The 18,889-nt window shown below is 33.0% G+C and overlaps 1 protein-coding gene across 3 annotated transcripts in view; it reads left to right on the top strand.

The window, feature by feature from the left end:
• Usp25 (ubiquitin specific peptidase 25) overlaps window positions 1-18,889 on the top strand; it is a 136,432-nt gene that overhangs the window by 27,098 nt on the left and 90,445 nt on the right. For all 3 annotated transcript variants that reach the window (XM_046430476.2, XM_046430475.2, XM_046430477.2), the window contains exons 3-4: window positions 2,902-3,046; window positions 12,240-12,363. In XM_046430476.2, the coding sequence (XP_046286432.1) occupies window positions 2,902-3,046; window positions 12,240-12,363 (269 nt within the window). The remainder of the gene's footprint in view (window positions 1-2,901; window positions 3,047-12,239; window positions 12,364-18,889) is intronic.

The following is an 18,889-nucleotide window of genomic DNA, read 5'->3' as shown; positions in this document are numbered from 1 at the left end:
GTTATGCCATGTAGGTGGTAATAGAGATGGAAAAATTTACACTCATAACTTAATAGTCGCAGTTAAGACGCTACAAATTTTGAGCATGTTAGCTTTCATAAATCTAATGTTTCCATGATATCTTGGAGTGATAGATAAATTCTCTCTATATGACATGCTTTTCTTGAAAAATAGTGGGATGTGAATTTTAAGGTTAATAGAAGATTTTATGCAAGAGGCATGATTTCAGAATTTAATGGGGTTCAGGGTGAGACTGATTAGAGAAAGAGGTGGAGGAGAAGGGAAAAACAGAATTATTAGAGGGTCAAAACTTACATTTTTTTCCCCTCCCAAGAAGGATAAATATATATTTCTTCTATTTGCTTCTTAAGAATATTTAATTCAAACCTCAGTAGCATGTGCAACAAATAAAATACATCATTTTTGTTATATCTTAAATAAATCCTCATCTCCACACAGATGCTGGGATGAGTCAAATCACATGGATAATTCACATTGAAAAAAATCAAGTGAATGAAAGATATTCTAGAAACAGAGTTGTGTTTTAAGCTCATTTGTATATTGCTCCTGAAGGCTAGCAGCAGTGTGGTGTTTTAGTTACTGTAGTCACACATTGCTCCCCAGTCCTTTGGAACTTACTTCATGAGACAAAATCAGTTACGCAATTCTTGATCCTGGGCCATGTTCCGAAAACATTCTATCTTTTAGATGATTATAATAGAAATCATCATAATGATAATGATAATATCTAAGACTTATTAAAAGTTAATAGCAGCAGGCGTTGTCTTAAGTACTTTATGTGGGCTAACTCATCCTCATAATAACTACAAGATAAGTTCTATTTTCATTCCCCTTTTGAAGATGAGGAAACCGGTTAAAATAACATGCCCAAGATTTCACAGCCAGTATGTGGAGGAATGTGGATTAGAAGCCACAGCAACCTGGTCCATGGTGCCACATGTGACTTTCTGATTCTTTTACTAAAGGATTTTTGCTTCAACTTATTTTCCCATTAGGAAAATGATGAACAGTACTGTTTAGTTCATCAACTCAGGGATTATTGAAGCCATTGTGAGTGTTTGGAGAGGAAGCTGAAACATCACATTTTAATTTTCATGATTATGACATTTAGATGATTGCCAGTCCTTTCTTTATTCTGATAAATACCATGGCTAAATCATTCCATGTCTATTTTCAGAAAGTGCCTTTCTCAATATACCACAGAGCCTGAGGCTGTTAGCCTGTCACTTTGCTGGGATAAATTTGGAGAAATCACTTTTTTTTTTAAACTATAGATCAATTTAAGTCATGTCTACATTTCTTTTGATATAAGTTGTGTGAACATAGGTTTTTTTTTTTTTTCATTCTTTTGTTTCACTTATGGTGATGGGGGCAAGAGAGGTGGGCAGTGTACTTAAACCTTAATTGCTGTTATAAATTTGTAAAGTGTTTAAAATAAGTTGATTCTCTTAATATACAAGTTGTTTACTTTTGGGAAACATGATGTCACTGATTGATTTCAGCATTTTGAGATTTTATTTTTAGTTGTACAAAGTAAATGATCCTGTGAAATTTCTACTGTATATAGTTTTTTTTTTAAAAAATTATGATATAGTACATGAAAAATACTTAGCATATTTCTTGGCACATGGTAAGTACTCCATAAATATCCGTCACCAGTGTTACAGTTTATTTTATGTTTAGTTTACTTGTTTAACAATATAATATTTCATGCCCTTATTTTAAATGAGTCACTTAAAACTCTTACAGTGGTCATGAAGGTAACATTTTAAAGCACTGGTGCTTTTCATACTGCACTCTTACTTTCCTCACTGACTGTTAGAATTGGAGTTGGGTGGGTTTGAGTGACTTAATTCTTTTAGTTGCTTAGGCTTTAAATCTTAGAATCATCCTGATCCTCCTTCTGTCATGTCCCACATTTAATATGATAGTTATGATGGATTCCCTGCTCCTGCCCTTTCTCACCTGTACTCTGTTCTTAATATACAGACAGAGTCAACCTTTTAAAATATGAGTCATACCATGTTATTGCTGTCCACTGGCTTCCTGTTACAAACATGTATATGCTGAAGTTCTTATGCCTTCCATGTTCTGGCCTTCTGTTACAGCAAGAGTATCATTTAGTTTCTTATGTTCTTTTAATGTCTTAGACCTAGTGTTATATTAACCATGTAGAGAATTATAAAGAGTCCACTGGGCAAGTCTCTTCTCATTATTTTTTTGCTCTAAAAATTCTTAGTTATTCTAGCACCATCATGACTAATAAATTTTATAATATTTTGTCTAGTTATGCTTTTCATGAAAATTAAGGAAAATTTGTATATAAATTTGGGAAGATTGTTTTCTTGGTAGCACAGGAGTTATGTGTGTCTCTCCATATACCATCAAGCTGCTATACCTTTTGCTGTTTTTTTTCTACACACCCTTGACATTTTGTTTAAGTTTACCTTTAGGTATTTATTCTAATACTCAAATTATGGCAAATATCTTTTTTTTGTTCTTATTTGCAGAAGTAGTATTTTATTTTTATTCCTTTGTGACAAGCTTCAGAAAAAAAATCAGTTTATTCATTTGTTTAAAAGTATGAATTTGTGATTTTTGTTCAGCAGATATGAAAGTAAATGCAAATTAAAAAATTAGAGAATTGATTTTTTACACTATATTTATTTGTAGTTTTAATTATTAAAAAGAAAATTCCTATTTATATAGTGTACTTGATGGGTGAAGAATTTGTACTGTGGAATAATGTGTAGACTGCTCTCCAATCAAAGTGATTCTTGCTCTAAAGTTATTAGTTTTTATGGAGAAAATCACATAAATCTGTTGACAGTGTATAGAATTATTCTAAAACATTGGGTATTCTTATTTTGCTATTTGAAGGATAGTAATGGAAACTTGGAATTAGCAGTGGCTTTCCTTACTGCAAAGAATGCCAAGACCCCTCAGCAGGAGGAGACAACTTACTACCAAACAGCACTTCCTGGCAATGATAGATACATTAGTGTGGGAAGCCAAGCAGATACAAGTAAGTATCCTTTTTTTCCTTAATATTTTAATAGAAATGTATTGAGACTTTTTCTTTGATAAGATATTAATTTTTCTAAAGCAGAGATGGAGAACAACAACAAAACCAAAAAATTTAACCTTTTTTCATGTAGTTGAAAGAAATATATGTATTTTTAGCTACATTAGATTTTATTTGTTATAGATCGTTTCATAAACATTTCTTATAGTATCCATTGTTTTGAAATATAGAACAGCTACAGGTATTATACTCATAAAAAGGAAAAATTCTAGAATTTTAAATAGAAATAGCCATTTGTTTTGTAAATTTTAAGTGTCAATAATAGCTTTAGTATTTCTTTTGAAGATAAAATATTGTTTCTGATTTCTTGTGGTTTTTATTATTCAGAATTTCCCTTCTCTCTTCTCCCTGCCTCCCCCATATAAAGATTTGGGGAATAGGCTTATTGCCCTTGAACAAAATCCCCTCTCACTTCAAAGCAAATGAAAGAACTAAAGGCAAAATAAAAACTTGGGAAGGGGTATTTTGGGGAGACAGGTATACATACATACATAAGTAGGCACCTATGGAAGATTTTACATAGGACTTCATTTTTCTAGTTGCTTAGGCTTCAAATCTTAGAATTATCCTTATCCTCCATCTGTCATGTCCCACATTTAATATGATAGTTATGATGGACTCCCTTCTCCTGCCCTTTCTCACCTGTTCTTAATTTACAGAAAGAGTCAACCTTTTAAAATATGAGTCATACCATGTCATTCCTGTCCAATATACATTACATATTCCATGTATATATATAATGTAAGCATTTATTTTTAAGCATATGGGTTTGAGAAGTTTGATTAGTAACATGTATTCAAAGAGAACTTCTGATTTTATTTCTACACTTATCGAAAGTTAGGAAACCACCCATTCTATCCTATCTCACGCAGTTAATAGATGATGGGAAAAGTTTTGCATATGTGAAAGACCCAGGTGCTGTGTCCCAGTTTGAGATAAACTGTGACTTGGCCCCATGTAAACTCCAGCCTCATTTTTATTTATTTTTTTTGCTGTTTTGTCCTCCTATTTTACATTGTCATAATAATAATGGTTTGAATTTTGCATACACCAAGAGCCATTTAATTTCTTTGTTTCTATGCTTGCTTTTCCTTCTGTCAGAAATTTCTTTTAACTTTTTCCTCCTTAGCCTAATTTCTTCTGGTCTTAAGATAGTTAAAGATGCTTGCTGCTTGCTGCTTCCCTGGCCTCAAGGTTATATCAGATTTTTCTGCATCATCCAGAACATGCTTCTGTCTAATGAGTACTATTATTTCAAAATTATTTGCTTGAACATTGTTGATGTTCATACATGTTCATTGAATTATTTTTTTGTAGTATTTGTAGAAAGTCTCTTTTAAGAATAATGAAAGAAAATATGATTGAGAAGTTTGCTGTAAAAAGTTGGAAAAAACGAAATGATAATAATAAAAGAGGAATTAGTATCTGAATAATGCCTCATTTCTCTCTAGGTTCTGGGACTTAGGGGTAGAAAAAAAAATAGTAAAATAAAAGGACGACTTCTGGTTAAAGTAAAGCAAACAGGAAATTAAACAGCATTTAGTGTTTTAGTTGAAAGGATAAAAAGATTTTAAAAAGATGGCTGTGAACTCTTAATATAGATGGTATAATTTGTGACATAAATAGAATATATGTTTTAAAGGGAAAATTCAAAGTATAAGAATTTCATGAACAAAAGAAGATATGTTACTTGTTATGTAAAAGTGAGAAAATATTACATAAGCCAAGTACTAAATACCACTTCCAAACTTTGGATAAGAAATAGTGAAAATGTTTTAGAGGACAAAAAAAAAAAAAAAGTGAATAGGCACCTTTAAAAGAAGACAACCTTCAAAAGGCATGTGTTTCATTTTCTGATAATTAAAATTTTTTCTTTGATATATGTATCTCTTGAAAAGTCTTCATTAAGTAATTTTATTTTCCACCGAAAATAAAAGGTAGAGAAATGGATTTTCTGATTTTATCTCAACTGATTGCCATATTTGAGTAAGTTGCTTGCTCGTGTGTGTGTGTGTGTGTGTGTGTGTGTGTGTGTGTGTGTGTTAAAATATGTTATCCTTCTAGCCAGGATGCTAATTGGGATAAGTACATTCATAAAGTTGTTTTGAGATTATTGGGAAGCGAGCTTGTAGCACCTTAATATGGTGATTGTATTATAGTATTAGTGTCAAACTAGAAAAAAATCTCTAATAGAATTATAATACTTTTCCATTTAACATATAATAACATGTTTTATAAAATTCTAAGGAGTATAGCTGTCTTTAGGAAATATTTTGATTTAGTAACTGTTTAAGCATTATCAGAATACAGTTCTAAATTGCTATGCACTTATTGTGGAGAACTAATGACGTATTTTCGTGTGTGTGCATTTTTATTTCTTAGAAGTATTAGTGAGATTTACATATTGGAAGGAAAGATAGGATATAATTACAAATAAATATGTATTTAAATGCAGGCATCTATTAAAAATCTACAGAAGGTGCTGATGGGATGTAGAGTAATAGAATGATCAGTGTGTGAAGAGGTTCTCAAGGGACTGTTCTGGTTAAAAAAAACCTTTCTTTGAGCATTTTCTCAAACTTATGTGAAACATGTTATTTGAAAGTTAGCCATGGTTTAACTTAATTTTTTTAGGTGTGGCAGGGTTTTGATTTCAGTAAGTTTTTTCTTTCTTCTAGTATAAAATCTTTCCTATAGTCAAGGCTAAAGAATAAGTAGATCATGGTGACTGAAAGCATGCCATCTGTTGGTAGCAGTGCTGTAAAAACATCTGTTAATTTCAAATAAAAATTCTGTATACTGAATAATATGCTTCCTTGTTGTTGGAATAAAAACTGTTTACAAATTAGTGTCTCTTTTAGAAGGAATGAAACTTGTTTCTTTGGTGACTAGAAAAATTCAGGTGTTCTCCTCCCCCCCCCCCCGCCCCAGTATTTGACTTCCTGAAAGTCATATTTTGGGATTGTGGAGAAACTTTTATTTATACCTATCTTAATAGATCAAAGGCAGTTTGTAAATTATGTCACTTGATTTGAAGGCCACTTACATTTGTGAGCTTTCATTTAATATTGAAGAAGTAATTACGTTTTCAGTTGTTAGTAAAACAATCTTATGCCTTTTAAACTCATTATTATCTTTCATTTTAGAGAAAGAAAGGAAATATTTCAAGGAAATCTTATATATTGCATACTGAGGAGTTTAGAAGTATTGCATCCAGCATCTTTATATTATTTTGGTAACATTCTGTGTTGTATTTCTGTGTTGTGTTGGATTCTAGGAAAAGATACAATTCATTTGTAATATAATTAACATATTTCACGCAAATCTTGGGGAACTCTTTTTCATTGCTTGGATCTCCTGTTCAGACTGGATAATGCAGATTTGTTCAATGAGTATCTCCTGCTCCCAGCTTACATTGGGAATAAAATTATGTTGGAGTTTTATAGTAAGGTACTAATGGAAATGAGGCTGATTGCAGGGTGTTGAATATTATGGGTGTAATTAATAGTGAGAGCAGAAATTCTGTGAAGGTTTTGTGTCCTGGCAAACTCTGTCACAGACATGACCATACAAGGCTTTTGCCCAATTTGAAATCTGATAGAAATATTCTTTATTTCATGACCATTGAATTCTTTTGAACTTTTTTAAAACAGGAAAAAAAACAATATATGCCCTCCAGAACAAGATGTACTACAATTGAGCAATCAAAATATGGATCAAAAGATAAGAGGGATTTGAGTGGGTAATTTTAACACAAAAGTAATGCCACATAATTGACTTAAGTTTTAGAGAAACAGTGTGTTTTTGTAACACACTGGAATCAATGTTAAGTGGTAGACCCTTCAAAAATTTAAATTCTTTGTATTTTTCACCCTAAACAACTTGATTTATTTGAAAAATTACATTCAATGTGAGGGAAACCTGGAGGCTTTAACCTAGAATTCTGGTTATGGTTCCATTGCTTGGCCATAAAAATAATGATTTAAAGCACAAGTAGTAAATAGATCCAGTTCTAGTGTTCATATCTCTACTGAGGATAATCATTTACATCAAGCAGTTAAAGATTTTTATTATTGAACACTGATATTTTTTCCATTTACCAAATTTGTTAAACAAGTCACTTCATATAGAAAAAAATTATGCAGTGAAAATTATCTCTTTTCATGGAAATTTCTGAAGTATAAAACTGTTCTGATGATTTGCCAACAGTCAAGGTTAATCTTTTAATAAGATGCTAAATGATACGAAAGTTACTTATTTTAAAAATATTTTTTACTTGTTGATGGACCATTATTTAGTTTATTTATATGTGGTGCTAAGAATTAAACCCAGTGCCTCACACATGCTAGGCAAGGCCCTTCCACTGAACTACAACCCCAGCCCTGAAAGTTACTTTATTAGATGTGATTAGGTGCTTCAGACTGATTAAGTACATTCTATTAGATGTGAACGGTAGAATGACTTGTAAAACTTTCTAAATTTTCCATCTTTCTGTTTTTGAGACTGGGTCTTATTCAGTTTCCCAAGTCTGGTCTTGAACTGATTTGCCCACTTTATCTTTCTTTAGTTTTAGGATAGAATGAGAATCATGGGCCTTTGTACTTGTTGTTGACGAACATGGAATATTTACTTCCATTTTTTTTTTTCACTCCAAGTTGAAAATCATAGTAATAATAATAATGGCACAATTCTGGAATGGCTCTCTTGGAGCTCATTTCGCTTTCTTTCCTTACTTGTCTTGTGATGCTGCTATTTTAATTTTAGCAACTATCATTGAAAACAACTAAATTTTTCTACAGTAGAGCTATTCAGTTTAGTTGTCACTAGTCAGTCACATGTGGCTATTAAAATTAAATAATATTGAATATTGAAATTTTGTTCCTCACACGAGTATTAAATTTTTAATACTAGTAGCAGTACATGTAAAATAGTACATTCCAACATCACAGAAAGTTCTTTTAGGCAATACTGTTTTAGAGAATCTGAATTTAGCAGTGAGAAGAGTAAAAAGGTAGGAATATCTTAAGGAAGCTGATCAGTTATGGTAGGGAGGCATCAGTGGGTGAGAAACAAAATTTATATTGTTTATATCTTTATTCTTGTATTGTTTAAAGCAATACCCTATTTATCCTCTCTTAAAAATATTTGGATGACTAGAGGTTATATTCGCAAGTCTTCTTATTAGTGCCACTGTACAGATAACCCATTAGTTTTTATTTCTGTTCCATAATCTAGCTATTAACCTTTATTTGTCTAATACATACTTATTGGTTACCTGATACATATTATAGATATTTTGATAGGCAATTAAAAATGTGTTTACCTAGGAGAAAGACATTAAACAAGAAATATCTGGTGGTAGAACGTTCACAAAGAACAACAGAGCTGGGCAAAGAGATATTAGAGGGGTGTGGTTATGGGTTGAGCATAAGATGTACTATTTTAGGTCTTGTGTTAGGGAATGCCTCTTGGATAAGGTCACCTTGATACAGATACCTAAGTGATGTGGGGAAGGGAAAACCTCATGGCTATCTGAGAGAAGTTCATCGCAGTCCAGGGCCTGAGGCAGGAGTATGTTTGACCTATGAAATGAATAGTGAGAATGCAATCTAATGGAAGCTGAATGAATGAGGTTAATGGTGGCAGTATTCTCATTTCCCATCTAATGAACATTCCTGCATTTTTCTGAAAGATATTCCTATCCTTCTGATGGTCTATTTTTTTTAATATCTTAATTTTTAAAAATTTTAGTTGTAGATGGACACAATATCTTCATTTATTATTATTATTATTATTATTATTATTAATGTGGTCCTGAGGATCTAACCCAGTGCCTCACACATGCTAGGCAAGTGCTCTACCACTGAGCTCCAGCTCCAGCCCCCCTTTTAAATATCTCTCTCTCAAAACAACTGTTCAGTTTGCAATTGTACTCGTTTTTGTATGCTCCATTTTCCTATCGCAACAGCATACATACTTTGCATATACCAGCCCAAAGTACTTTATGCATCTTTAATATTTGTTCGTGTGGAATTAAAAAAACCCACATAAATCAAAGTTAGAGATTTAGGAAAATTTCTTTTGTCTTTTTATTAAGGTTGTAATTCTTAAGAGAAACTGACATTTGTGTATTTATTTTTAAACAGTAAGTGTGCTTATTTCTGAGTAATACAAAGTTATTTCCACACACTCCCATAACCCGGTGCTGCTTCCTTGATTTATGCTAAGGTGAAGTAGTTTTACCCACTATTGTTCAGCATTATCAGTACAAATATAGCCACATTAGAAAAGCCAAATAACATTTTAGTATTCTGTTTACTTAAGGAGCTCCCCATTCCTTCCTTAAAGTGTCACGGGGACCCTGGGACACCAAGGATCAATGGACCACACTTGGAGAACTGCTAGTAAGGTAGAAAGACTATTGGGTTTAAAAGTTAGAAGATATAAATTGGAAGCCTATGCACCATTCTCTGTCATTATAAAGTACTTCATTTCTCAGAGTTTCAACTATCACATTTATGAAATTGGTTAAAAAATCTAGTCTTGTTTTTCCTTCTGTGTTGCTTGGATTATAATTGGTAAGTCATGAAAAGCTATTAGTCTAGGTTTTTGCTATTTCTAAATGAGTTTCTGCTGTCATTTGGTTTGTCAGTCATGAAGCACTAAAAATTGTAGGTACTTTCAAAGCAGGAATTTAATGCAGGGGATTACATTACTAAGAAATCACTGGAAGAACTGGAGAGAGGGATTTGTATCTTAGTTTTCTGAAATGACTTCCAGTTCCATGTGGGATTGACCAGCCAGAGAAGCTGTTCCTTGTATCACAGTTAGGAAGACGCCTCTAGGACTGCTGTGTTCAAGTAAATAAGTTCTGCAGCTGTAGCCTAGGAAACAGAAAGCCAGGATTAGGTAACTACCACTGAGCAATGCCTGGATCCTGGAATGCCAAGTCTGGTTGCCACTTCTACTCACTTGACATTGTTGAAGCTGTAAATTGGATGATATAGGAATGCTACTGTGGAAAAGCCTACAACTGTCAAATAATGTTGAAGAAAACAGACTGAAGCTGCAAAATAATGGCGGTACCTTTGCTTCTACCTTTCAAATTTCATGTTAGTGCATCCAATTGATGTAACCTAAATCTTTTCCCAAATCTTAATTGCAGGTGAATAGGGAAGGTATACTTTTTTAATTTATTCATTTTTTGTTGTTAAAGAAAATATTCTAAACTAGCTGGGTGCTGTGGTATCCACCTATAATCTCAGTGACTCAGTGGCTAAGGCAAGTTCAGGGTGGTAAGTTCAAAGCCAGCCTCAGTCTCAGCAACTTAGTGAGGTCCTAAGCAACTTAAGTGAAACACTGTTCCTCTACTCTCCACCTCCCCCCAAAAATAAAAAAAAAAAAAAAAAGTGCACTAGAAGATTGAGAGAATGGAGTCTGAGGACTAATTGATCATATCCCTAAAACTGGTATTTCTTCTTCTCTTTGAATTTCCTGTACATTATTTTCTCTTTACTTACCCATATTCTAGGCATTTTAATAAGCAACATAGTAGCTCTCTTTGTCATAATGCATTTCGTAACTCTTCCCTGCTTCATCAGAATTTAAGCTAGATTGGCTATCTGCTTCCATTTTTAGCTCTGGTCTGGGTGAATATGGTTCTTGAAGCCAGATTCATGAAACCTTTGGCCTATTGGCATAGGTAAAGTGTTACATCATTTCAATTACTTTGTTGTATTCTACATTTTACTTGATTGAATTTTAGGAAGTCCTTTATTTTCATGAGGATTTATTCTTTAAGGACATTTGGAAAAAAACACCACCTTCTAATGGCCAGCTATTTCTTTCTACTATTTTAAATATTCTTGTAAAATGCTGTTTAGAAAAAAAAAAAGGGTAATAATAGAAGTACCCTTTTGGAACCATCAGTATATATTATTTTTTTTTTCTCATTAAATGTAGAAAATACATAGACACACTTGCACACATACACATTACTATTGCCATATGGTAAAATGAAGGTAACTTCTTCCATGCTTTCCCTTTTGTCTCTTGTAAAATTCTATGTAATTATCAAGAAAATAAATTTTAAAAATGTTTAAAATACAAACATGCAAAATGAATGCAAAACACAGATAAGCATAATCACAACCACACAAATATGATATACTTCATTCTTTTTTCCTTTCATATTTATTTCTATCATTGTTTAAATGATAATGGGAGTATTTATAATTTGCTTATTCTAATTGACCAGTGCATTTGGGGGAAATGGATTAAAAGTGCTTTTACTGAAAGTGATAATAATTGTAGCTTTTATTCTTTGGAAAAAAGAATTAATGCATGTAGCATCAAGGCTTTCACTTGTTAGAAGGTGAATATTCATTCACTTATATATTTGTTTTGGAGAAATGAAAATCTCATTTTAAATCAAAAGAACTGCATATTTATTAAATAATTCATGTGGCTCAGATGTGCTTAAAACACAAAATTGAAAGCTCCTTGCACATTCTTCTCCAGTGACTATTTTCAATAGAGTTAACCACTGTTGACGGTTTGGCATATTGTTTCCAACTTTAAAGCGTGTGCACACATGTGCGCGTACACACACACACACACACACACACCCCTACACCTATTTATGGTTAATTAATACCTGAAACAAGTTTTTGAGGACTTAGTTGTTATAATTGAATAGATGATTCCTAGATGGTAATATCGACAGAATTAATATGTATGTAATTTGGTTAACTTCAGAGAAAATAGACGTGTTTGTGCTGATTTCAATTTTTGTTGATAAAGAAATCATCCTCAAAGAATACGTTTTCAGTAATCTTTCTGCCTACTAGTGTTTAATGAGAGACTTCATAATAAATACTGAGATTCTTCTATAGTGAAAGATATTTCTGCTCCTACTGCTTTAGGTTTGTTTTATAGACGAGAACATTAAGTTAGCAAGTATAAGTTAAAAATGTATTTGTGTTCTTTTTATATAAGTTATTCCTATAAAATAAATAGAATTAAGTTGGTGATGACTTTGGTTTAAAAGGGTATATTAGGTATGAAATCTTCATGATAAGAAATACTTTTAATTTTGTATGACTTTTTTGAGAAAGATAGTTTTGCTTTTCAGATGTGATTGATCTCACTGGAGATGATAAAGATGATCTTCAGAGAGCAATTGCTTTGAGTTTGGCGGAATCAAACAGGGCATTCAGGGAGACTGGAATAACTGATGAGGAGCAAGCCATTAGCAGGTAAAACATAATCTGTGTAAAGTAGATTATTAAAATAATGTATATAACAAGTAATAATTTGCTTTAATTTTAAGAGGCAATATGATAATCTTTATTGTAAATAAATCATTAATATGCTTCTGTGTTATTTTTATGTTTTATGTAAACTTTTCATATTATAGTACTGTTGGCATTTGAACTTAGATTTCTAAGATTTTGGAATGCCATTATGCAGCATTACATTTAGCTGTATATTTAAATGTTCTGTGATCTTTTTTATATTTTTTTCTTTCCCTAAATCCCTTTTGAGTATACTGCCTAATTCAACTTTAATAATTTATAGCCAGGGTCAGCAGACTTTTCCTGTAAGAGCCAATAGTAAATATTTTTGGCTTTGTTGGCCATATGGTGTCTGTCACAACTACTCAACTTGGGTGTTGTATTGCAAAAGCAACCATAGCTAATGTATAATATAATAAATAAAGTTGACTGTTTTCCAGTAAATCTTGATTTACATAAATAAGCAGCAAGCTAGATATATCACACAGGCTGTAGATTGCCAACCTCTGATCTATACTCTGATACTATGTTTATATATATATTTTATATATATATTTATATATATATTTAAAGTTGTATGTATATATATATACAACTATCATTGTGTGTATACGTGTGTGTGTGTGTGTATATATATATATATATATATATATATATATATATATATATATATATATGAAATAGGGTTCTAAGATGTGTGATAAAATGTGTTTTTCATATAATACATATAATTTTTTAGTTCGAAACAATTTGCTTAACCTAAGGATTAAATAAATAAATTTGGTTTTATCACTAAGCAGTGCTTACTTAAAAAAAAGAAAAACTTAAATCATAACTAACTATAACTGTCTAAGCAGCTATTTCGAAACAGTGATATTTTTTTGAAGAAGATATTTTGCTTTCAATAAGTTAAATGAGTTTCCAAAGACAAGTTCATAAGAAGGGTCTTATGACTCCATTGTTCTTTTTATTATAGTACAGTTATTAGTAGCACAGCATACCAGCTTTCTTAGATAATTACCCTTGGCATGATATCAGAAATATAATTTTTAATAAATAATCTGAGATTATTGTATGGCAGGAGATGTTTCAAAATACTGTTGTATTTAGCAAACACTTATTTTTTTTTTGTAATGCTTTTAATGTCTATATGTTTCTTCGGAAATTACTTTGTGTAAGATATTATCTTAAGATCTAAAGACTTAAAATTCCTTGTCCCCCTCTCTAGTGTGACTAATATTTAGTGCTGGTAATTTTAAATGAAAACCAAAAAGGACATAGACTATCTTTGGACATTTTAATTTTGCTTATTTTGTGAAGGATTTGAAAAATTAAATAAATTTGGCTTTATCTTTAAAAAAATGATTGCATTAAATAATTGCTTTGAATAGTTGTAGAACTTGACAGTACTTAAACTTGGAGAAATGTAGTTGTTTTCCCTTAGGTGCGGAGGATATATTTGAAGATTATTATGTGAAAGAGGTTATAAAATACATATATGTATATTTTTGTTTACATGACTTTATATTAGCATTCAAATATGAAAAAGTCTGAAAACTTATATACCAGTTTAGTATTAGTTCTATGTCTTGTTTTCTCAAGTAACATATGGTAATTGTTGTCATGTACTAGTTAACTGTGGAGATAGGTTCTGAGAAACTCATCATTAGGCAATTTCATTAGACTGTGTGTACATCATGGATTATGCTTACACAAACCTAGATGGTATAGGTCAACCACTCAGTGTGGCTTCTTGATGCGATCCAGAGGTGTAGTAAATATGAAAAGTATGAGGCTGCTGTCAACCTAATGTAACATACTGTTTCACAGTAAAAATTTCTTTTACATTGAAGTACACTATAAAATAACAATAAAATATATAGTATAATAAATATATAAAACACTATCATAGTCATTGTTATCAAGAATTATGTATTGTATCTACTAGATCTTTACGGGATCGGCAGTGCAATTGGTTTGTTTACACCAGCGTCACCACACACATGTAGTGCCTGTGTTATGGCATTACAGTGGCCACCTGATCATGAGGCAGTAGGAATTATTCATCTTCATTATAATCTCATTATTGTTAAATACATGATCTGTCATTGACCAAAATGATGTCATGTGGCATACTGTTGTACATAATAAAAGTAAAAGGAATTAAGACTTTCTAATTGATGTTAAGTCATACCAATATATATTTTGTTTGAATACTAATTTTGACAAATTGGAAAAAAAAACTCCTTAAGAGAATATTGTTTTTCATTTTTAGTCTTTTAAATTTTAATATACTCTTTAAGCAGAAGCCATCAGTGTGGGAGGTATACGGAGTGAGAGATCACGTATCCAGATTGGAGAGCCTGAGAGAGAAACTGGGGTCCCTCAGTCTCTTCTGAGGAAAAATGTTCCTGGTGATCTAAGGACCCTCTCCTATGCCCTAGCTTTTACTTCTCAACATTACGATATGAGGGCCCCAGCTTTCAATCCTTGGAGGGAAAAATCTCATCAAGCCCATAGTATATTGCTAGGGCATAAAGTGGACTATAGGTAGTTGAAATTTACTAATATACTACATTAGCACTGGTTTTTGTCAATGGCATAGTCCTTGTGAAGATAGCTTTTCATGCATGACTTTAAAATAGCTTGGTAGAAGGCAGGGCTAACTTTATATAAAATTATTGCAAAGAGCAAACCTCCAACTTTTAAGGAATGGTGGAGTAGGGTACTTGGACAAATTTTTCTTTTGGAAAGAAACAATATGGTTTCTGTTGGATATAAAATATTTTTGAATTTTTAAAAATGTATTATGATTTGTTAAGTAAAGACCAATATCAAGGACTCAAATCAGTGAAAGCAGAAATCTGAAGAAATAAGTGCAGAACACTGAAAGTCACTTTTTGACTTGATGGAATTTGCCTTGTATCTGTAAAATTAAACTTTGCTTTAGAATCATTGTTGAGTGGAGGAAAAAGAAGTCAGAGGCCGTTTTGAAAATAAGATGGACAGCTTCATAGGAGATTATTTCTCTTGTTCAATTGTATGTCAAAGGATGACATATTCCCAGTAAGGGTAAATCAGAAGTATTCCTTCCCTCAGTAACCACAGGCACATTACAAAGATATTTTCCATAGCTTTGAGGGGTGCTCTTGATGGAATTTGCCCCTGACAACTTCTACTGTGATTTTTATAGCTAAAATTTGTGCCAGGTTTTGTTTGTGACTAAAACACTTAGGGGTCACTCCAGGGGAACTGGGCTAACTGGGCTGTGTGAAATAACCACACAAGAGACAGAAATACCTTTTTCTTTGGGGTTGCTGTGACTGCTCCTCTGACCTTAAGGGTCCACAGAAAGAGAGAGAGAGAGAAAGCCCACAAGCACATGCTGACCCCTTTTATTGAGGAGAAGCTAGTCAAATGAGGTAAGGTGTCAGGTTTCATGGGGCTGAGTCTAGCTTCATGATGTCAGCAGGTTGACTGACATCTAGGTAGTCCACACCCAAGGGCACAGTAAGATAAGGGGACACACAAAAGGTGTTTCCATGAAACATTCTATCCCAAACAAGGCAAGGGGTAATATTACAAAGAAACAGGTGAGCATAGCTCCACCCATGGGGCTGTAGGAAGGCATGCCCATGCAGGAAGACACCTTCCCTGGAACCCAAGAAGGGCCGGACATCTAGTGGCATCTGCCACCTGAAGCCTCAATCATCCAGCCAGGGAGTGACTCAGTCACGTGCAAAGTTGGTCTCTCACAAATTTGTGTCACTTTAGTGGTACAATAAATCACAATCTTGGGATTTTAATTTTAAATGGTATTTTCTCTAGGTCCTGGCAGTATCAAAAATACATTTTCTTTCTAGCTGTCTTTGTCCTAGACCCCAGAGATACCCTCTAATAACTTTTGGAGCTCTAAAAGCATTACCTGCCAAAATTACCAAACATACATGGAAAAAAGTCAGTATGAGAATTAATAGAAACAAGAGGCAGGGAAAATTTACCCATGTACTCAGTGTGACCAATGCTTTAATTTTCTAAGGAAATTTTGAAAAATTTAAAAATATGACCTAACACATTTGAAAAACACCAGAAAAATATATTTTTGAAGTGAAAATTAGAATAAATAAAGTAAAATAAAACCAGAACATAGCTTTAATAAAAGAAATGGCTGAAGAACACATCAGAAGGCTAGAAGATATATAAGAAGAAATTATAACCACTTTAAACACATATGTCTAAAAAGATGGAAACTATAGGAAAAGGTTAAAAGACATGGAGAATAGTGTATGTCTAACAGTAATTGGTGCATCGAAAAAGAGAGCATGGGCCTGAAGCAAAATATAAAGAAGTAATCACTGAGAACTTTACAGATATGAAAATGACAACAATCTAATTTCACAAAGTACAATAAATCCTAATTAGGAAAACTGAAAGAAGCCCATATCTAGATTTATTATAGTGGTACTCTGAAACATTCAGAACTGAGAAAACTTAAAAGTATTCAGAGGAAGAAAACAGTATTATCCCCAAATTAGCAACCGTGAAAGTGACAAAAACCAGACATTTAAACAGCAATAATGGACTACTGAAAATAATAAAATGATTTTTGTTGAGTGGAAAGAAAATTACAAAAAAATAAAATCTGTTACAATTCTGTACTCAGTGAAGCAATGTGGGAGAGTTTTGCCAGGGCTCTTTCTTCTTTTTGGACAAGCAGTTCTGAAACAAAAAGATTATTAATGTCCTCTCTGTTCCCATCTTGAATTACCACATTGTGGTGGTTGCAACATCATTGTATCCCTTTCCAGTGGTTACTATAATTTTATTCCCCCCGCCCCCCAAATCATCCTCTAGTAGCATCTCACCTTTTATCTGTAGGTACCAAGTATATGAGGAGTAAAAATATTTTAATAAAATTTATAGGGACTCTTTGTGCCTCCCACTTTGACCAACATGGTTTACTGAAGAGGAATTGAGTGAACTGTGCACTCAACTGAGGGAACATTATTTTTATTCACTAAAACACTTTCAGACCAAAAAGAAGAGTCCAGATATATGACCTGAAATTAAGTTGGTCTGGAAGCTACCTTGGAATATTTAACAACCAGGACAGACTACAGTTACCATTATGGAAAGAAAAAAAGTATCATGTCCAGGAATAATCAGGGGTAATTCTATTGTCAAAATAGGTCTTTTAAACTCTTCTGTTTCTTATTTTTGCCTAGGAAGCAACTGTTAGGTACTATTGTCTTAAGGTGTATGGACTATGAATAGGTGAGAGGCAGAGTTAAACTAATTTTTGAGGATCCTCCTGGTGCTCAATAATACCAGCTACCTGTAGATGGGAGGGAGCATGAAAGCCTCACTGAATACTATCAGCCCATTTTTTAGTTCATTTTATGATTAAGGATGCATCATGCAGATGGTCTGGAAAAGTAAAAAAAAAAAAAAAAAAATGACATTGATTTCAGAGGCCACAAAACTGTGACTGGAGTTGCAGATCAGTCTGGAAAAACAGCACTGTAATTTGACAAGTGTCAGTCAGCAACAGTGAGGTACCATTAATGGCGCCAAGGAAAAGGGTCAAAGTTGTGAAGTAGTCAGGAGTGGGAAGGAGCGATCCTTAAGCATTCTGACCTCCCTCACCACAAGAGACACTAATTAGTGTCAGCTTTAGACAGGAGTCAATGTCCCATGTGATTGCCTCTTTTTCAGAAAGAATCCCTTGATTTGTACTTAGTATATGAATGTGGAACATCTCCTTGTTTGGACCATGATAAATTACAATGTAAGTGATGATCTGGATGGTACAAGCTCAATCAGAAGTTTACTTCTAGTCATGTCATTAGAGAACAGTCACCATAATGTATTCATCATTATTGCTAAAATTAAAGACCAGCAATACCAAGTATTAGAGCATGTTATGGTTTGGAAAAGCTCAGCTGTTAGAAATAGGATATCCAGTATCAGAGATGAAATGATTCAATCATGAGAACTGTAACCTCATCGGTGGATTAATCCATTTGATAGGTTAATAATTAGAATGGACAACTGGGTGCTAACTGTATACAGATTGGATATGGCTAGAGGAAGTAGGTCACTGGGGGTATGTCCTTGAGGATTGTATTTTATCCCGGGCTCCTCTCTCTCTCTCCCTGCTTCGTGGCTGCTAGGAGCTGAGCAATTTTCCTCTGCCACACTCTTCTGCCATGATATTCTGCCTTACATCAGGCCAAGAGTGATGGACTTGGCCTAACAGAAAGAGAACCTCTGAAGCTATGAGCTCAAAATAAACTTTTCCTCCTCTAAGTTGTTTTTGTCAGGTATTTTTGTCACAGTATAAACGGCTGACTGACAGCACATGCAGGTCATCTAGAGCTCTCATCTACTGCTGGTAGGAATATATAATGGTGGCATTTTGGGAAATGTGGAGTTTAAATGACTTTCAACATATGCTATTTTAAAACTCAACATTTTCCACTCTTAA

The sequence above is a fragment of the Marmota monax genome, unplaced genomic scaffold (assembly GCF_021218885.2).
Source record: "Marmota monax isolate L192 unplaced genomic scaffold, Marmota_monax_Labrador192_F-V1.1 WCK01_AAM20220418_F8-fsc00016, whole genome shotgun sequence".
NCBI classification, from domain to species: Eukaryota; Metazoa; Chordata; class Mammalia; order Rodentia; family Sciuridae; genus Marmota; species Marmota monax.
Note: the sequence above shows the minus strand (reverse complement) of the source record. Positions and strands in the feature narration are given on the sequence as shown.